Here is a 21,627-nt window from a genome sequence, read left to right as displayed (position 1 = left end):
CACCCGAAACAGATTTGTTTGTTGGAGAAGAGGGGCTGGATGTCAATGTCACTCTAATAGACAAAAGTCTACGGCAGGGGTGGGGGATGTCAGGCCTGCAGCCCGCAAAATCATTGGGTCTGGCCCTGCCAAGGCATTCGGGGCGAGCTAATGAAACGTTTGACCAAATACAGCAGGCTAATTGTTAAGTTGGTAATTCTGTATGGCCTGCGACTGATGTTGTAATTACCCAAATGGCCCGTGGCAGAACAAAGGTTCCCCACCCCTGCTCTGTATCCCTTTCTTCAAATGAAGAGTGGGTGGAGGGTGAATTTCAGAGCACTTGGAGCTCTCCTTGGGAGGGGCCCCTAAATCACAAAATGCTATGTCCACGGTGATTATTAACCAGGGTTCAGTTAGGATCCAGGCTCATCATCATGATGTGCCATGGGCTTCGAGAGCAGAGAAAGAGACACAGCCCATAAACAAGCATGTGGGTGGGCTTGATCTTCTATCAGAAAAATAATAATCATAGAGCAGTGTTCTCGGCAAAGCATTTTTAAAATAATTTCTCTGCTGAACATAAAAAAAAAAAAAAAAAGCCCACGCACTCATCAGTTCTTACCCATTGTGTGACTCAGTAGGAGCTGCTCAGGGTGTAAACCCAGAAGGCAGGACGCTGTCTTGGCTCCGGGCAGCGTTAGCAGATCTTCAGCAAATAATGGGCGAGATTATAAGGTCTACAGACTGGGGTCTGGCACAGCTCCAGTAGGTTAAACAAAATTATAGTTGAGGGCCAATATTGGAAGGAGAGGGCAAGAGAGAAAAGATGGAAGCCTCGAGGACATTAACCCTATGTACCTAACTCTGAGCAGACTCAGAATCGTTCAGGGAAGTTGTTCTAGAGTCTTTCAGTACACAGGACCCCATCCCCATTCATTTCTGCAAATCTGTCCACTTCCCTGTTTCAATGGCCTCCCAGGGACCATCCTTGGTGGTGCCAATGAGGCCCCCGTGATGTGGCCCCTCCTCCCTCTCCAACCTCCCCCAGTCACTGCCTTCCGTGTGTTCCCCAGGCCTGTGGAGCCCTCTCCCATCGCCACCTTTCACACGGGCCCTGCCCTCTGCCTCAACTCTCCTCACCCTGTCCCTTTCCCTCTTCTGTTTTTGTTTTTTAACCAAATGCTACTCAATCTCTAGGTCTCAACATCCATATCTTGATCCTCTTCCCTCAGATTAGGTCAGTGATAGGCAACCTTTTGAGCTTGGTGTGTCAAACTTCGCCAAAAAACTGAGCATAACTCGGGTAGTGTGTCACTTTGAGGAAAAAACATTATTTCGCAAATGTTTCATCCTCAGGAGCAGCAAATGTTTCATCCTCGGCATGCGGCCACCTCAGCGGCCACGTGTCATCAGAAATGGCTACGCGTGTCAGTGCTGACACGCGTGTCATAGGTTCGCCATCACTGGATTAGGTTAAGGCCCAATTTAAAATCCTCTAACACTTCTCCTTTGTGGTCCTTTATACACCAGTAAATTTAAGTTTCATTTAACATCTGTCTTCTGTGCTGGACAGCAAGCACCAAGACCACAGAAGCGCTACCGCTGTGCAGGGCTGTATCCCTCGTCATCAGCACGAAGTGTGGCGCACAGGGGGTGCTCAGCTGTCACTGGCTGCCTCTCTCCTCCCTTCTGCCTGTCCTCTCCTGACTTCCCCCATGTCTTCCCCACCCCATATTCAAAGTTTCACATATGGGTGCAAGGCAGGCTTGGCCCTGAGTGGGTGGGGCTGCGAGCTACATCACTCTGGTCAACCCCACACCGAGAATTTTGATTAAGACTCAATAGCAAAGGCACCCCAAACCAGTTCCGATCCAGTTCAGGTCCCCCTTGCCCATTTACTTGGTCCTGCACTAAGGAACGACTCCCCAAGGACCAGCCTGGCCCTGGATGGGTGGTGTGGGGGGGAGATGCATGGGACCCCCACAGTGACCTACATCACAATTCTTAATTGCAAACGCCATCTGAAGTGGGAAGCAGCCACACCTGTCACTCTGCCTCCCAGTCACTGTCCCAGAGTTTGAGGCCAGGAAGAAAAGCCACGACCTTGAGTCCCTCTCCTAACCATTCTGTTATCAAGGCCCAGGGTCCTGACAGAAGAGTGGCAGCCGAGACGGAAGGAAATGACAAGGGTGAGCACATCAGAGCTCAGTGTCTCCTGTTAGCTCTCCTCAGAGCGATGGCCAGAGAGCGCTGTGCAGGGCCTCTGATCAGACATTCCTCCTGGGGGAAAGGGACATTCTCTCCAGCCTTCCTCTGTAACATCCCCACCCCTCCTAACCCCTGTGTAAAGTGGGGTCAGAAGACAAAGAAGGGGGAGACCAAAAAAAGAGAGGGGGGGGGGTTGGGAGAACCGGGGAAGCATATTATTTTCACTGTTGATGAGGTTAACAATGAAGGCCTTCATTTCAACTTTTCCTCTTGGAATGTCTTTGTTGTTACTGGTAACTGTAGAAGGACTTGACTAGTTTGGATCAAATTAGATACACTACTAAAAAGAACTAAGACATGTCCTACGCTCAACTTGTCATCAACTTCTGTCATGACACAAAATGACAAAGAATGAAAATTTTTAAATTCACCACAGTTCTGAGCTTTGCAAAAGGTTGCAATGCAACTTGTCTCTGACATTTGCGGGTTTTATGGAGATAAATGACTATTCGGAACGAGGTCTACAGAACCTTACTTTCCATTTTTCTACACCTTTTGTCGAAGGCACGCGGGTGCTTTATGTGTAGTTTAACATCTATCTTCATAACATCCCTGTCACGGGGGAAGCTCTGACTGCTCCCGGATTTCGTATTTTGCCTCCTTGTCTTTCAGAGCACTTTTGCTGAGGTGGCTACACAGCGGATACAGCATGGGCTTTCGAATTGTTGAGAACAGAATTAAAACGCTGATCCCTCCGCTTAGTAACTGCTTGGCCTGGAGCGTGTGGCCGAGCCTCTGAGCTCTGGTTTCCCCCATGTGAAATGGAGACGCCTTGCTCTTTGTTTCTACATTAAAAACCATACACGGAAGTGCTGAGATGGCATTTGAGGGCTTCCACCTACAGAAGGACATGCGGGAGTCTGGAAAACTGGGGGCCGTCGCCAGCAGCATCCGCATCGTCATCATTCTGTTTTCTTATCACAAGACCTGGTGAGGCAGCTAGAGCAGGTGCTACCTTCACTTCCTGAGTGAGGCTGCGTAAAGGAAACCGAGGCTGAGCTGGTGTACGTATCACAGAGAGACAGTGTCACAGAGAGAACGTATGGTAGGCTCGGGCCCGGGAGCCAGGGCCCCGAGTCCATTTAGTCCACTAGATGAAACTGTTGCGTGTAAGCTGTGCATATACACTGAGTGGCCAGATTATTGTGATCTCTGAACGCATAATAATCTGGCCACTCAGTGTATATCCTATATAATAAAAGGCTAATGTGCAAATTGTCCTCTCGACCAGGAGTTCGACCAGCAGGCAGGCCGGCCAACCGCCCATGTCCCCTCCCCCTGGCCAGGCTGGCTGGACCCCACCCATGCACGAATTCATGCACTCAGAGATCATAATAATCTGGCCATTCAGTGTATATTGCAGCCACCTGATCAAAATCAACCTCATTTCTTAACACCGCCAGCTTGGTGGCCATCATGCAGAGAGTGGTGCCACAGGTAATGGGACATAACCACAGCTGAGTCCTGGATTTGGAGTGACACAAACCAGGATCCCAGCCCCTGCTCACCACCCTAGACAAGTGGCTTAGCCCCTGGGGCCTCAGTTTTCTCCTCTGTGAAAACTAATTAATAAGAAAAAGGTGCACAAATTCATCATTCTCTCAGGTCTAAAATTCAGTGATTAAGTCTTAGTAAGCCCAGCCTGAACCTTCCTCTACCTGCTCTTCTCCCTGCCCACACCTGCCTGCTCTGCTCTGCACTCGCCACCTCTGCCATTTCCTGACTTCAGTAACATGCGCATTAATTACACAGAACTGCTGTGTTTCCCACTTCCGTGACACCTGTACGCTGAACTGTGGGCTGTATTTACTACACAGACAGTACACAAACCTCTCCCAAGTGAGGAGCCCTATGTCACCCACACAACAGAAATGCAAACACTCCTTTTCATATTCAGTTCTACTTGTGAGTCCCTGGACGGGCGTGTCTGCTGCATCCAGCTCTGCTTTGCAAGCAGGGCCCCGGATGTCCAGCCGGCTTCCCTCTTCCCCACACTCAGCACAGTGCTGAGCAGCCTTCACAGGGGAGCTCCGTCCCAAGACTGTGGTCTGACTTAGCACCTGGCCGCAATCTCTTCCCTTATGTGGCCCTGAACGAAGGTAGAGGCAGAAACTAGTCCCAAACCAAACACCGGGGGAGTCTGAAGCTTCCTCCAGCCCTTCTGGCTTTCTTCCCCTTTGCTGACACCATGGCCCATTCAGGCCCCCACTCGGTTCCCTCTGGTTTGAGCTCCTGTCAATCAGTGAGGTGGCAAGAAGCAGCCTCTCAGCAGAGAAACCATCCAACACCAGTGTTTTATACCTAGAAATGAACAGGCGCGCAACGTACATCTGTTGAATGAACTAATGATGAATTTCAGTATAGAAGAGAGGCAGAGTACCTACAAGAGAAAACTTGTCAATCATCCACGGAGCTATCCCAGCTCGGTCGCTGGTCACCTGCCACCGGGGCCTCTCACGAGGACTCTCCCTGAAGGAGCAGGTGTGTCACTAGCGCAGAGCTAACGGGAGGCCTGTCAGCTCCGATTCTGCCTTTTGCCCTCCTCTCCCCCGAATCAAAATCCCATGTTCGAACTGGATCTTTCCCATCATTCACCCATCTGGAGGGCAAGGCAATGAAAACAGGAATGTTCTGATGGAAGGAGAGGCTGCAAGCAGCAGCCTGCTCCCCGGGGAGGAGCGGGAAATGAAGGAGGAGCCGGTGAGGAGGTGGAGGTCCCTCAGGCGCGCAGCCACCAGCTCTGCGGGGAGAGAGAGCTGGAGGGGCAGCCTGGCCTAAGGGCTGGCAAGGCACCCCAACATCAGCACGAAGGCACGGGACACCTTGTCTCCTTGTACTGACACAGCTGCTCTGAGTAGCTCCAAGCCCCTTACGTCACCTCACTCAGCCTCGGTTTCCCCATCTGCAACTGACAAGCTCTCATACCTCCTCCCTCCACTCCATCCTTGCCTTGCTCCCCACCTCCCCACTTCGCCCACTGAGAGCAAAGAAGACGAGTAGAAAACGGGTCTGCAGAACCTTGCCAGGCTCCCTGCACAGAGATGCGATATAAATACCAAGTGCTAGCATACTATTACCGCGGAGATTTAAACTGGGCTGGGGGCCCCGGGACTGCGATCGCGACACCTCCCCCACACTCTGAGCACCCCAGAGACTGTGCTCCGAGAGGAAAAGTGTGCTTTCCTCGATCGTTAGCTGCTCAGGAAACTCGTATATTAGGGCGGCCTCCTTACAGAAACCCTCCAAAAATACCCACGGGTGTATATTTAGCTCCAGATAGCGTCCTCCTACCCACAGGCATCGGGCTGCGCTTCTCTGCACGTGCCACTGGCGACAAACCGGGCTGGCCGTGGCAGCTCCCCACAATCCTGGAGCATTGCCTTGGGCCTTTTCTCTTCCCGGTCCCCTTGTCTTCCCTCCCTGCCGGGTGATGCATCCTCTCCAAGGGCAGCTGAGGAGATGGCCATGGCTTCCTTCTCCCTCCCATGCCCCTTTCCCTGGAGTTGGCTCCAGGTTAAAGAAGACCAGGCAGACTCATCATTCTACGCCTGCTCAAAGCCCTCGGTGGCGCCCCACTGCCCTCGGCTGAAGTATAAGCTCCCCGGCACGGGCTACACTGGCCCCTGCTGACCTCTCCAGGCTCACCTCCGATCCTTTCACCAGCCAAGTCCCCAGAAGCATCCTGCCCGCTGGCTCTCACCTTCAAGGATTTGCACGTTAGCACTCTTTCTCCCAGAAAAGCTCCTCTCCTTCATTGTCTAGCTAAGTCCACCTGCCCATCCTGACATCCCAGTGTCTAGTAAATGTGGCTTCCTTCAGGAAGTTCCCCCAAGTCCCCCAAAGTGAGGCTGGTGGCCCTCTGGGTCTTCAGGACGTGGCGTCCTCGTGGGCGGCACTCAGCCCACCCACACCCAGCACAGGGCCTGGCACGTTGTGGGTACTCGATCATGTCTCTTGAAGGAAGATAGTGGGAAGGTGACCACCGGCCCTGGGGTGATGGCCTCAGGAGAGGAAGGAGGACAAGCCCAGGATCAGTCACACCTGCCCAGTCCCCGGCGATGTGCCCATGGACCAACAGTTAAGGGTCCAGCAAAGCTGGGAAAACTGGTGGCAGCGCATGTTCTGAGCTGATTTTGGTATTTGGTGGAGAAATAAACATCACCCACATTCAGCTGCAGCTCTGTAACATCCCCAACACTTCAACATACAACTGAGAACAAAGGGTTCCTAGATGGAAGGGCAGCACACTTCTCACCATGTGGCCTGAACCTGAAGGTGCACAAGGAAGTAAGGGGACAGCATTACATCCCTCGGGTAGACATCACTGAGCTTGGGAGGCAACGTGGCTGAAGGAGGGCACCCCGCACTGAAGGCAAACAGGCCTGGCTTCAAATTCTGGCTGTACCGTATCAACCATTTGACTCTGGGCAAGTTATTGAAAGTGTCTGGGTCTCAGTTTCCCCATCTCTAAAATGGGCACGGGTGATACTCAGGCCTGATAACTCTTACCTGGCAGCATGATTTTTAGGATTAGAAATAACACATGTATGTGTACACAGAGAGATATGAAGTGTTGTCTCCAGCATGTAGTTCCATAAATGGCAGCTGTCATTCTAGGCCAATGCCAGGTGATGTGACAGTGCTTTCTTCTTACCCCTCCCCACCCACAGCCACCTCTCCTCTCAGAGGCTGGGTCTTCATATTTAGCCCTGACTCCCTCCCAACCCGTCACCCAGGGGATAATCCCCCTGAGAAAAATCCCCAAAATAGCCCTATTACTAGAAGCGAATATTCTTCCTGGGCTAGAGCTTGAGCTCCCAGCTCTCATTCCCTAACAGAGAGATCAGAACGTGAGCAAATGGGGCCAAGTCACAGGTACGGGAGATGGGTGTAGACACTGCCTGGCTCAGCCAGACGAGGGGGACGGCAGGGCTGGGAACAGACAACCCCAGCACAGCCCCAGGCTCCCCTCAGCACTCTCCTGTGTATCCCAGAGGTGATAAGAGAATCTGGGATGAAGCAACTAATAATTCCATTAGCATTTATTAAGTAGCTACTAGAACCCAGGCCCTGGGCTACAGTCCTCACCCTCACTCTCCTGTCTTACCCCTGGCTCAGCAGTGCCTTTGAGCTCCTCCCCTCCTCTATCACTTGCCCATCTATTCCAGGCACTGTGACTTACTATTAAGACTAATATATAATAATGACTTAAAATTATTTCGAATTCTCCAGGTGGCCTCACACACGTTTAGAAATAGCATCTCCTGAACTGTTACCAATACAAAAGAAGATCACCAAGTGATGTAAGCTCATAGTTTGTAAAAAGACATGGCAAATTCCACTGTTTTTAAGAAGAAATGAGAATACATTAACTTTGGTGTGCCTCAGTCCCAGCAGTTGCTTGAGTACTCAACAATACAGTTTTGTTAAATGGATGGATGGATGGATGGATGGATGGATGGATGGATGGATGGATGGATGGATAAATGAGTGAATGAACAAGACAATTCATGAAGAAACAAGCTGCAACTTCCGATCCAGTCTTTATGCATTAAGCCACACGAGTTGTGGGCCTTCTTAACCACAGGCCAGAAAGCTGTATTCCAAGACCACAGAGAGATACCTGGGGCTCCGGCCCTCCTTCAAGTCACCATGAGCCTCAGCTTTGGGCCAGGGGCAACTGTCTGATTACGCCCCACCCCACACGCTCCAAGGGGAGGAAGGAATGTGCATTCAAGGAGCTACAGACCACGAAGCGCATAAAACTGCGAGGTGACTGCCGGTGGGAATGTGAGCGTCGAAGAAGGAGCTTGGAGCCAGAGCCAGTACCCACGTCCCAGTGGGTCACAGGTCCTCTGTGAACCTCAGTTTCTTCATCTATAAAATAACAAGATCTCATTGGGGGGATTATGAGGACTGGACGAATAATGTACACAAATTAACTTTCATACCATGAACTCCCACAACTTCCAGACCTAAGAATACTAAAGGTTAAAAGGTCAGAGGTGATGGCAGAATGTGGCAGCCTAGGTGCCTAGATAGGCAAGATTCAAGAAGGAATCTGCCCTGTGCTTGGCACAGTCTATTGGGAGAATTCAGAAGAATACGTGGACTCAAACCTAGTCAGGCCAGCAGAGCCGTGCAGTGCTCCTGCGTGCTCTGGCAGTGCCCCATCTCTTAGCATCTCAGCAAAGGTCAGCGACAGAGGCTTTTTACTGAGCCAGCTGTGTGACACCTCAGCACCCCCCACCCTCCTTCCACTCCAGTCACACACTGAGAGCCGAGAAGCCTCGCAGCCGCAGCCTGAGGCGCTGTGTCGCACTCCGGCACCTGTCACTCCTCTTGTACACTGGAGGAAAATGGGAGGTGATGCCTCATGCTGAGGTGGGAAGTCAGAGCTGCCAGCAGGGACAGCTGTGGGGGTGGTGTCAGGGAGCCTGGAGGGGGGCTGCATGGGGCAGGGGTGAATGCACCAGCCCTGGGTCAGAAGGCACAGTTGCAACCCCTGGAGGCAGGTGGTCTTGGGTTGCGCACTTCACCTCTCCGAGCACCAGGTGACTCATTTCCCAAGCCTGCTCTGCCACCTCCCCAGGTCCGTATCACAACATAGTTCATGCATCTCAGACCCCATGATTTTATGTACCACGATGCCCCATGATTTTATGTACCACGAAGGAAGAAAGAGAAATGCTGTCAGTTAAACTCCATCATGCCATCACTGTGAGACAGGCTGATTCCAGAGATGTTCCAGCATGGGAAATGTGCGCCTGAGAGGCAATGTGGTGGACAGCTGCACCGTGTACACTAAGACTGGATCTGATGACCTGGCCCTGTGGGATAGAACCGCGGCCTCAGCACCCATCTCTAGACGCCAAGCCCTTCCCCTGGAACAACGTTCACATGTGAGTTAAGGAGACAGAAGTCAGATGGTGCAGGAAGAACGGGGCAAAGTGCCAATGCTCAGGTGGACAGCAGTGGCCTTTCAGCAATGCCTGAAGAGCCACTAAGAATGAGAGATGCGAGGTCTGGGTGGAGAGAGAACAGGGGGGACAAGTGCCTTGGCCGAGGGCTCAGCACCTGCGCCCCAGGCGTGCAGGTGAGGACACAGAGGGCCTTCTTGGCCAGGCTAATGGAGGACCCTGCTGACCCCACAAATCTGCTCCTTCAACCACACGGCAACCCTTATTCAAAGGCAGTGCTGGGCTCCTGCCTGTCTGCCCTCCACCTTGCCTCACACACCTAGTCCCAGACCCTGTGCAGAAAACAGGCTCGCCTTTAGAAGCACTTCAACCTGTCACAATGCCTCTTAAAACATGACATCCAAACCACGTACATTGGAGCACCTGGAATAATTATCTATAATACCAATCTAAGTGTCAAATAACTGCAAAAATGGAGAAATACGCTGTGTCTATCTATTTAACAAAATGCTGATCACTCAGTACAGATTTTAATGAAAATAAGGAGTAATATATAATGCTAGTGGCCTGGTGCACGAAATTCGTACACATTAAAAGGGAATTAATTAAAGGAAATATTTTAATATTGCTATTTGCCCTTTCTCTATAATAGAAGTGTCAGAGATGAAAGAAAATTAGTAAGATGTATATGAAAATCTTCCTCCTGTCAGAGTCTGGGGCACACTGCAGGATCCAGAGTCAAGTCCCTGCCCACCGCGAGTACCTCAAAATTGCGCGAGACCCAGACCCGGCCGGCCCCACCCCCGTCAAGCCCCTCCAGGCAGGGGTCGCAGCCTCAGGGCCCCCATCAAGCCCTGCCGGGTGGGGGAGGGGCATAGCCTCAGGTCCCCCGTCAAGACCTGCTGGACAGGAGGCACAGCCTCAGGTCTCCTGACCCGATGCCGGGCAGGGGGCACAGCCTCAGGTCCCCCGGCCCAGCGCTGGGGCGGGGGGCATGGCCTGAGGTCCTCTAGCCCGGCACCAAGGCAGGGGACACAGCCTCAGGTCCCCTGGCCTGAGGCGGAGGGCACGGCCTGACAACCCCCATCAAGCCCTGCCAGGCGGGGGGTTTACCCTGAGGTCAACCGTCACCTTGCCTCCACTGTGGGTGCAGCCATCTTGTGACGGTGTGAGGGTTAATTTTCATATTATATATGATGCTCTTACTATATTGAGAAAGGCAGCAAAGTCCAGACGATCTCACTTGTATGTGGAATTGAAAAAAACAATCAAACTTAAGAGTACCAGAGAAAAGAATGGAGGTTAGCAGGGGCTGGAGCGTGGGAAAGAGGGAGCTACTGATCAAAGGGTGCAAACTGTCATCTATAGATGAGTACATTCTGGAGACCTACTGAACAGCATGGTGACATAGTTAATAATAATGAATTTTATACTTGAGATTTTCCAAGAGAGAGATATCAAGTGTTCTCACCCCGCCCCCCACACACACACACACATAAATGGTAACGAGGGAAGGCGATGGATATGTTAATTAGTTTGATTGTGGTAATCATTTCACAATGCATTAGTATATCAAAACATCACATGGTACATCTTAACTATATACAATTTTTGTCTGTCAATCATATCCCAACAAAGCTGGAAAAACTAAATAATAAAACATCACCCAGGTACGCTGCATTTTCTATGACCATGGACTTCTGAAAGTCTATGTATAAACTGAATCTCTATACACCAACGTATCTTAAATGCAGTAAAATTTTCTTTTAGAAAAATAACCTTCAGAAAATCCTTTTATAAGGCAACAGGTGTTTTCCTAACATAAATAATCATCTGTTATCTATTTATCTGTCCCCTGTATTGAGCTGGCTGCTTACGGGCTTCCATTTGTAAATTCCAGTCCATTGCACCTTCAACCTGATCATTCTATCGCAATTGGTATGAAGGTTAAAAATAGGAGTATTATGTCTATTCCAGGGGGAGATGGATACATGCAAATATTTCCAAGCTCTTACTCCTCTCAGACTTTGCCCACCCCCACACCCCTGGTTATTCCCTGGAAGAAATTTCTACTCTGCTCCCCTCCCCTTTTGGTTTATCATAATGGAGGCTCATATTTCTCCCCTCCCCGCTTCTACTCCATTTTCTTCTTTCCCTCACAGGTGTGAACTGCCGTCTGCTAGACCCCGGATAAGAGGACTTCTATGCTCCCCCAAGGGCCGGGCTTGCACCTCCCCTGCAGGCACCAAGAACCACCTGACACAAAGACCAACAGGAAACCATAGAAGCCAAATGAGGCACACCCCTCACCCCGCAACCCAAGCCCATCACATAAGCTGCCAACGGGGTTGGATCGGCCCCAGGGCAGGCATGCTCTATTCATTTCCCACAGGAAAGATGATCTGTCAGATACTTAAATAAATGTGCCGCCCATGACTCTGGGTCAGCTGCAATGTGGCATTGCTGTATTAATTTCCAAAGGAATGATTTATCAAACATGAGTGGGACTCGATGTTATGCCGCCTCATGTTGGAAAATCTGCAAATCATAAAAAAACTGTTCTCAGAACATGCGTCTCAATGATCAGTTCTGAAGATATGGTTGGGGCCTTCCCCAAACTCTGAAAGAAGACTGCATCGGATGCATCTTTTGGCGCATCGTTTGGGGGTGCCCCTCAGGCTAAGACCAGTGGGGACATGTATTCAGCACTAGCCCAGCACAGGCGGGAAGTCAGAAGCAGCAGCAGCCCAACCCTGGCTCCATGGCCCCCGCAGACGGCCACCTGCACCTCCGCAGAGGACACGCACGCCCCTGCAGGTGGTCGTCGGTGGTCCAGCCCCATGGGAGAATGTTATCCTCCAACTTCTTCCTCTGCACTTCCTGTCCCACCCACCCCCACCCCGGGTTCGCTGCATCAGCCCCTTCAGGACACCACAGCCCCCAACACAAAGAAGAGGCCAGAGGACTCACCCGCTGAGAACCACGATGAAGTCCATGACATTCCAGCCGTTGCGGAGGTATGAGCCCTTGTGGAAGATGAACCCCAGGGCCACGACCTTGATCCCAGCTTCAAAGCAAAAGATCCCAATGAAATAGGGTTCCGTCTTCTCCTGTGGGATGAGGAGCAGAGGTGCCGGTCAGCGGAGGGCTGTGCTTGGAGAGGAGAGGGAGGCAGGCGAAGGCACGCCCTGGCCTGCGCTCTGCTCTGACCTCTCCTCTCTCCTATGGGACCCCTGCACAGGGTGGGAAGCGAGGGGGCTGGAGGACACGGGCTGTGAGCATCCTCCTTCGTCCTCTCCCCTTGACCTCCCTTGCTCACGTCACTTCACAAGTCCCTTAGGAAGGGAGGGAAGGGAATGGACCCTGTCCCTGCCCTTTCTTCTTGTCTGGCCGCCGTGGGGTGTGCACACGGCGTCTGCAATGCCCTCAGAACTTGCTGGGAGCAGGAGTCTGAAAGGTCATTAATTTTGCCCTAATGCATCCCAATGGGGTTCCTCCTAGCCATGGAGGTCAGAGAGGAGGGAAAGGGCCAGGTGATGGAGCCAAGGAGAAGGGGACCGGAGAAGAGGAGGGGGAAAGAGAGGCGGGAGGAGGCAGGCACATACCAGTCTGCGGGACATCGGGGTCTTGTCATCCTCAGGAAGATGCTGCTCCAGGGCCAAGACGATGCAGTTGGCAATGATGGTGGCCAGGATCATGTACTCAAACGGCGTGGGAAGGAGGAGTTAAGGAACAGATTCACCAAAGGGAGAGCGACGCAGCCTCCTAGATGGCTGTGCACGTAAACACACAAACCTGATCAACCCCCACGGTATCTGTGCCGTCTGCGTGCTCTACTCTAGCACACAGGACGGCGGATGGTCCTTAGCCCAGGAAACTAGAACCATTTCTGATTGGGTGCTGAACACAAAGCATCTTCTCCAAGAAAAAAAAAAAAAAAAGTGGAGCCAATAAAATAATATAGTTGGACATAAGGTACTCTCCAGTTTCTTAATGAATTCTAGGACACATCCGGGAATTAACTATAGAGCTGAAAACGGAAGGAAAGAGGGAGGAAGAGTCGCTGACGCCATGCAGACCCCTTTTCTTCCCGCTCTGCAAACCGCTGGCCTGTCTGGTGCCTCAGCCAGGACACAGCTGTGGCTGCTGCTGCCTGCGGGAGTCACAATGGACCCTCTAGGACCTCTGTGCGCCTGAATAGAAGGGCTCTGGGAAGAGGAACAGCTCCCTCCATGTGAGCTCTCTTCTGTGTTAATAGCCAATGAAGAGGCATATGTAGAGGGGCCAGGAGAAGCTTGCTTTGCCCCCCCCCCCCTTACTCTCCCCACAGAAAACAGGCAGATCCTGAGTCTGAATCCAGGACAGCAAAGCCGGGGCCTCGAGGAACACAACGACCAATGAATGGATAATGCATTCGGACTTTTTGCCCTGCTGCATTTTTCTGAAGACAGGTGAGGGGGCTCCCTGGGCTTTTTAGAAAAAGCAGCTTTATGAGTCTGGTGCCAGCGTCCCGACTCCCACAGAAAGGTTGTGCCACAAGCCCAAGGGGAGGCGGGGCAGAGACTGTTAGCAAAGCGAGAGCGAGGGATCACCGGCTCCGAGGGGAGTCACTCTGCATGCTGGATTTTATTCTTTAACTATTGTTGTGACAAACACAAGCCAGCTGTTGCCACTGGTCTTGCAGAGCAACCTATGCTCTGGCGGATTCTGGAATCCGGGGCGGGAGAGGAGTCGTTGATCTGGCAAAGTGGAGGGAAGGGAAGGGACTGCTCTCCTTGTCCCCTGACAGTCCAGGGTGGCTATGTAAGGTGTAGGGCCCAGAGCCCTTTCTGGGGAGCCAGAAGGAGGGCCAATCCTAACATGATGCCTCCCCGTCCCTGCCATGACCTCGGTGCCGGTGAACGTCAACGGCAATGAGCACTCGGGGTGTTGACAAAATGTGCGGCTCAGCTGGCTGCCCACCATGGCTGGCGGCTGGCGAGGCCCCATGCAAACTCGGAAAGCTGCTCCCCAGAAACAAGGAGCCCGGGCCAGGGGCTGGGAAATGGGACTGGGAGCGTGCACGGTCTCACCCAAGCTGCAGAGGTCACGGGCTCTCACTAGTCTGACTGAAGTCCCCTGAAAACCTTAAAGTGATAACCAGAGACGTAAACGTCAATGAGCTCTTAGTTGCTGACCTGCAGGCAAGACGGGTCCTGGCACCTGCCCACCTCCAAGGCCTCCACCCAGCAGTGCCCGCCTGGACTGCTGCGGCTCCTCTGCGGCCTCCACTCCTCGCTCCCACTCACACACCTGCATTTTCCTAGTCAGATGAGATGAGTGTACAGCTCCCTGCTAGGATCTTTCAACTCAGCTAGCCGCAAGCCCAAGTGCGGATGCATGAGGCTGGGCAGGGGACACGGGGCTAGACTCAGGAAAGTGTGGCATCACCACTGCAGGTACTCAGGGCGCTCAGGGCAGGAGGACGGCTCTGGGCCCCGCTGCTCCTGAGCCAGGCGCCCTGGGACTGGCCAGGTGTCTGGATGGCTGAGAATTCAAGAGGTCTCGATGAAAGGCGCTACCTAAGGCCCGGAGGCTAGAATCTAAGGGTGAGAGTTTGGTAATTCAGTTTCTGACGAGACCTCATTTCCGTGCCCCTTCCCCATTCCCACAATCCTCTCTCTATGGTCTGATATCTAAAGACCCATTCAGAGCAGCGATTCTTTGGCTAACAATTTTGAAAACTGTCCAAATACACATACCCTTGAGAGGGACGTCCCTTTAGGCCTCATAGATCATCTACGGCTCAGGAAAAATTCATGTCTGGGGCAATTAAAAGGTGAGATTCTGATGCAGAAGGAAAGGTCAGACTCTAGGAGTGGCATGTGTCTGTGGACTAGACGAAAGAAAGGATGGCGAAGGAGAAATCTTAGGTGAGGACAGCAGGACAGGACATCAGGTTCTGGCTGCCCCACCCCTCTCCCTGACAGCCCTCCCTCCATCCTCCTGTCCACTCCTCTTTCTGAAAAAAGCACAGAGAGTGGGCACTTGGTGCTTTTGCTTCCTCCTACAATGGCTTTTCTCCTTCTCTCTGGTCATATGTCAAGATCAAACTGAAATGTTACCTTATCTGAGAAAGTTTCTCTCTCTGTCCATAACTCCTTGATTGTGTAATTTTATTATTTCTCCTCATATTTATCTCCCCCCAAAAAACAACAACTATCTCTTGAAAGCAGGGACAGTGTTTTGGTCATCTCTCCATTGTCAGTGCTTCCAGGACACCCGGTACACAGCAGGAGCTCACTCAATGTTAAAGACAGATGGAAATGAATGGGAGCAACAAACTCTATTGAGGAGCCATCACAAGTCAGGGTTGTAGTCGCTCATGGCTCAGGCCAGGGTTTCCTGCTCACCCCCACCCCTGGCACTGACTCAGAGGCACCACTCCCCTTCCTCCCGCTGGTAGAACCTCAAGCCGATAGAACCTCTACTACATTTCCAAAGGGAAGAGCCTGGACTCCAATAATGGCCCATAGGTCAAGTGAATGCTCCTCATAGGCTGGATAAAGGTCTGACTTGGGAAGATCAAAGGAAGCTCCAAGTTGCCAAGGCCTCCAAGAACCGGCCCTTCCCGGGACAGGTGGAGGGAAATCTGTTTGGGACCCTGACTCCTTCTGCCCAGGAGTTCAGTGATTCCCATTCCATTCTGTGCCTGACACTAAACACATTTTGGACAATATCTCTCCCCAGTGTCCACACTGATTGTGGTTTGAAATCTTGAACAAACGGAGCTAACAAAGCAATGAGGTGTGGAAGCCTTAGGACAGGGGCTGTGCCTGTCTTATTCACCTCTGTGCCACTGGGGACCAGCACACAGGGGGCACTCGGCAATAGCACAAGAAAACCAGAGCCTGAGGTATGTTCACAAAAGGTACCTACCCTGCACGTTCTCCACACTTTTACCCATTTGAACTTGTTGTACTGTACCCTGTGTATACACATTAGGAATTCACAAAAAGAAACCAGCATGCACAGAAAATCCCTTTAATGCAATATCCTAATATATAAAAAGCCACGGGCCGTCACAACCGAAACAACTGGACGGATGACCGAACAGCAGGCTACATGGGGTGACAAGGCCAGCAGGGGGGTTAGTGTGGGACAACCAAATGACTGAACAGCAGGCTGCATGGGGCAACCAGGTCGGCAGGGGGGTTAATAAGGGATGACCAAACAACTGAACAGCAGGCTACATGGGGTGACCAGGCCAGCAGGAGGGTTAGTGAGTGACGACCAAACAACTGAATAGCAGGCTGCGTGGGGCGACCAGGCCGGCAAGGGGATGGGGGAGAGTTAGGGGCAACCAGGCCGGCAAGCGGGGGGCAGTTGGGGGGCGACCAGGCCAGGGGGGGGGGGGGGGGGGGACAGTTGAGGGTGACCAGGTCGGCATGGGGGGCAGTTAGGGGCAATCAGGCCAGTAGGCTGAGGCAGTTAGGGGTGATCAGGCAGGCAGGCAGGTGAGCAGTTAGGAGCCAGCAGTCCTGGATTGTGAGAGGGATATCCTACTGCCAGTTATGATGGGGTCTAAACCAGGAGTCGGACATCTTTCTGATTATAAAATCAATTAGAGTGATATGTATTCTGAAAAAGAAAACAATGAATAAAAAAAAACCCACCCCACCCTAAGGGTCATGGAAATCAGTACAGGATTCCTCAGGGGATCAAACACCGCAGAACAAAGGGACCAGACCAATGAGGAAATGGCCATGAAAGTGCTTTGAAACTTGCAAAAATACCTCCTCTCCCTTATCTGTCTCTGTCAGCTGCTCCCGCCTCATTTCATAAACTTTCCTGGCAACCTCCCCCAACACCCCTTCACTCCTCTCTCCCCCTGAGCCTGCTAATGAGGACCTGTGTTGCTCCAACTTTCTTTCCTGTCTAGCAGCTCTAAGACAATCATTAGGGAAATGATAAAAATAGGTTCACTTATTGATTTATCTCCTTTACCCAAAGCTCCTTCCTCCCAATGGTTGACTTGTTTCCTTAGCAACACAGCTAATTTGAGCAGCCCTACTTGGCCTGCACACCTGCCATTTGTTCATTTCCTCCATGAAGCACAGAAAGTGGGGAGGGGGAGGGCTGCCCCTCAGACTACAGTGGTGGTGGTCGTCCTGCTTGTCAGCAGAGCTGAGCCCTCCCTCTGCCTGGCCCAGCAGAGCCTTCCTATCCCCACCTCAGGGACAGGACTGGGAAGAACTTTGCCTCAAGCAGCAAACCTGGGTGCCCCAGGGGGAACATGCACCCCTAAACCCCCTGGGTCCCCTGTGCTCCCAGCTGCCAGCTCTCAGAGACTGTGGCATCAGAACAGCAGGAGACTGAAAGTGCTCAGAGGGGCTGAGGGCCACCAGGGACGGCAGGCAGGCAGAACGCGGTGCTCTCTCCCGGACTCCAGGCCTAATGGAGATGGCACTTTTGTGGGGAGCAGCCTGGGGCCACTCAGGCATTGCCTGCGAACTCCTGGGGAGTCTAGAGTAGCCCACAGTCTCAGGGGAAGCATGCCTCACCTCCTGTACCCACATCTGCCCCTCCAAAGATGTCTGTCTCCTTCCACTCCCCTTCCATCCCAGCCCCCTGCGTCTGGATGTCTAATGCTAAGAGCCTAAGAGTCTCAGAAGGCGGCCCAGGTGCTTTTGTGCATATCTTTCCGCCCTTCCCTCACCTGCACATAAATATCATTCTAACAAGTGGGGTGTTGACTCGAAGACTGTTACAGGGAAGGGCGCTGTCTAGTGTGCTACTCCCACGAGCACGCCTCCTAAGAGAACATCTTAAATATGAGCGGTAGTGAAAGGCAGCCATCCAAGGCTGGCATGCTACTGTTCTCCTGTGAGAAGACTCAGCACTTCCCCGAGGCCTGCCATGCAGTGGGGAGAGTGAAGCTTGGCAATGGAACACCGGAGCCAGGGTTCTCACTGCAAAAGCTGCCCAACATGGTCCTCAGGTCAGGGAAAGCCCCCCGGCCACTCCCGCAGAACCAAACAAGAAATGCAAACGGGTCAGATGATGAAAGCTTTTTGAAAACTGTAAGATGCTACACAAATGCACGTTTTTATTATCCGACTAAATCAATCTTTAAGCGTCTGCTATGGCTGCAAGCTTTGGGGGGACGCCTCTGTGCGTGGTCACGGCCTCAGAGCGGCCTGGCTGGCTGCAGCCGGGGCGGATGCTGAAGAGGCCCACCGCAATGAGGGATTTAAAAGAAAATTATGGTAATGGGCCTCCGGGAAGAGTGCAAAGACATTTGGCCCAGAACCTCCCGGGACTATGGAAAGCACATCCAAACACCAGTCCCGGAGGAGGATTTATGAAGCTGATGGCTCTGATGCAATTTCTCCTGGTGATTAGAAGGGACATTAATCACACCAAGGCCAGGGCTAAGCACAGGAGGGTTGAGCCACCACAGAAGTCCGGCTCCAGCTCCTGCGGACCCTGATGGAAGCGCAGTGAGATCATGCTGGTGAGATCATACTTCCCTCGCGTGGGCTACGAGAACCACACATTTGTCCTGGAAGGACCGACCCGGCCGGCAGCATCGAAGAGACAGGACCTTGTGCCTAAAACGCAGACACAGCACGAGCCACCACCAGCATTTCCAGCGTGTGTCTGCTCCCTCCTGGTCATCCTCGCCATCCTTAGAGGCTGGTGTGCCTAGCCTGTTCGCACAGGCCATGAGTGAGGTCCTCAACCCTCCACAGACTGCAAAGAAAGTTAAAGCCAGTCCTGTTCAAACGGGCCTGGGCCAGCTGTCCTTCCTGAAGGCGGGCTGTGTCACTCTGCTCCAGATCCCACTATGAAGCAGGAGTGAGTATGTGATTCCAACAGGGTCTCTCCTCAAGCCTTCTCTATCTCGCCCCGCCCAGGTGAGACACCAGGTAAAGGTAAGCAGAGGTCCAAGGAGCCTTGGCCCAGAGGCTAATGTACGTCCAGATGGGCTCCTTCTGGACTTCCTTGCACTCACGCCTGTGACTGACCTAGCAGGACATTGAGGCCCAAAGGAGACTGACCCAGAAGAGGGAATAAGCATGGGAACTGCATTCCTTGAGGTTCTGAGGGGCCACCGATGAATTTTTCAATCATCCAAACTTATCAATGTGTGGCCACCCTCATATCTGGAGCAAGTCACACCACTGACTCCATTTCCATGTCTTTTCTCAGTCCTTCATTGCAGGTTTCCAGTCTCTGTCCTGGGCTGATGGACAAAGAGTGATGGTCACCGAACAGCAAGGGCGAAACCCCCGTGACAATCATCAGTACACAACTCTGGCCCCGCACCTGGAAATCCACACTGCATTCCCCGCCATGCCCACCCCGGAAAAATGAGGTGCAAGCCCTGCCGACTTGCTGTTGACCCATTTCATGATCATCACTTTCCTTACTGCAATTTTTGTCACCACCCAACGTCGCCTTAAAAAAAAAAAAAAAATCAGACTGAAAAGCAAAAACCCTTTTCTTTTTTTAAAAAAAGAAAACAAAACAAAAATGTATCATGTGACTTCCAGCCTTAACATCAGTTTTTTAACTTTGGTTTCCATGGTGGTGGGATGCAACCTGCCATCACCATGACAACAGCTGCCTCTGTTCAAATTCACCATCTGACAGGCAGTCCTGAACAAACACACACTCACATCTCTCCTCTCTCTCTTTCTTTCTCTCTGTAGCTGTCAAGAAGATGGTAATGCCGTTACACCTACTCCTAAAGACTCAAAGCCTAATGAATGAAAGACAACGGAAAGCAATGATGAGAACACAGCAAAGAGGCAGAGGCCCAAGGGCTTTCTGTTGGCCAGCACCGTCCACTGCTCTTAGGGAGGTCAGTGGATTCAGTCAGTCAAAACAAAAGATCGTGAGCATTATTACTCTGAATATTGACGTAAAGCTGCATTTAAACTTTCATTGTTTTTAGACCAAAGAATTCCCATCTGACTCCCATGTCCCTGCCCTCTGTACAAAGCGACTGAAATTCACATTATTGCTACTTTGCTTAACCAATACTGAGGTCAATTCCAGACTCATCCGACCCCAACTGCAAAGGCAGGGTGGGCAGTGGCGGCTCTGAGGCCTGAAGACAGTACCCGCTTGTCTCGTCTTCTGCCCCAGTTACCGTCAGTCAGATGAATCTTAACAAATTCACTTTTTACGTGTCTGACTGAATCCTGGACTCAAAACGCTGTCATGCGATGCAGGGTTTCGGTGAGCAGGAGACAGATGATTGAACCGTGCAGAAAAGGGAAGAAAGCAAAGGGGACTATCAAAGGCCTCTGGAAGGAAACAAAACAGCGGTGGGAAAATTACCTGTTTTAGAAACCACACTGTGCTTTGATGACACTCTGAGGAGTTGGAGCCCATCAGGAGTTCTGGCAGGAACGCGGGAAAGAAGAGTGTGGGCTGCAATCAGCAACCACACCCAGGACTACACCCTAGTTCCTACCGACACGCACTTCATGGGGCGTCAGACTATACCGAGAAAATGAAAAGCCTCTGGTGAAAGAGTCCACAGGCCGTCTAGAGAATTTTGTTTTCCTTTGAAAACCCTGCAATGTACCCCAGTGTTCAAGGATACCCACTGAGCCCCCAAGTCACATGAGAAAACACAGAAGGCACGAAGGATGCTCAGCTTGGAAAGGGAAGACTCGAGAGGGCCCTCATAGGTGTTTGCAAATATCTGCAGGACTAGCTTGTAATAGGGGGTCAGATGTTGCCTAAGTTATTCCGGAGGGTAGGACTCAGATCAAAGGGTGGAATACCCACCCAGAGGCAGACTGGGGCAATGCACAGAAGTCTCACTATTCCACAGGTGAATGGACTTTGTGTTTTGTTAAGTAGTAAACTAAGTGTTATACTAACAAGTGTTTACTGAAGAGACAAAAGCCCTGATGTGTAGCATTTGGCCGTTTCTGGAGTGTAAATGGTTCTCCATGGCCAATTTGAAGCTTACCACCTTGACATCAATGTGCATGGAATTGGGAAGAGACACACACGATGGATTACCCAAGAGCTGGGATGAGCCAGTTCCAGAACACCACTTACTGTAAGTTCTGTGTCTCTTGGAGCCCTTTAAGGATACTGAGGAAGAAATTCCTATATCTGATAGCAGTTGAGCTGGATCAACCTTCATATGCATACGGGTTAACAAATGGATAGGAAGCAAGGCCTGTGAGTCTTCAGTCACTTGCTCAAGGGCCTCTGGGTTAGCATGGCTCACTCTGGCTCTGTCCCTTAGCCTCAAGTTGTCCCCTTAGCTAGACCTGAGTTCATAAAGTCTGCAGCATCACCCTTATCACAGAAGGCTGATACCTGTGCAGCTGGGTGTACGCCAGAAGCAGCCATAAGTGAATGATTTGCTGGTGACATGAAACGTAAGAATTAACCACCCCATTCTCTCAGGCTGAATTCGTGAATACCCGGGGGCTCCTGCTAT

The 21,627-nt window shown here is 51.7% G+C and overlaps 1 protein-coding gene across 3 annotated transcripts in view; it reads right to left on the bottom strand.

Moving 5' to 3' along the window:
- CACNA1E (calcium voltage-gated channel subunit alpha1 E) overlaps positions 1–21,627 on the bottom strand; it is a 267,144-nt gene that overhangs the window by 225,401 nt on the left and 20,116 nt on the right. For all 3 annotated transcript variants that reach the window (XM_054711820.1, XM_054711821.1, XM_054711822.1), the window contains exons 2-3: positions 12,776–12,881; positions 12,141–12,280 (exon numbers count right to left, since the gene is read on the bottom strand). In XM_054711820.1, the coding sequence (XP_054567795.1) occupies positions 12,141–12,280; positions 12,776–12,881 (246 nt within the window). The remainder of the gene's footprint in view (positions 1–12,140; positions 12,281–12,775; positions 12,882–21,627) is intronic.

Source organism: Eptesicus fuscus, chromosome 22 (assembly GCF_027574615.1).
Source record: "Eptesicus fuscus isolate TK198812 chromosome 22, DD_ASM_mEF_20220401, whole genome shotgun sequence".
NCBI classification, from domain to species: domain Eukaryota; kingdom Metazoa; phylum Chordata; class Mammalia; order Chiroptera; family Vespertilionidae; genus Eptesicus; species Eptesicus fuscus.
This window is presented reverse-complemented; position numbering and strand designations above follow the sequence as displayed.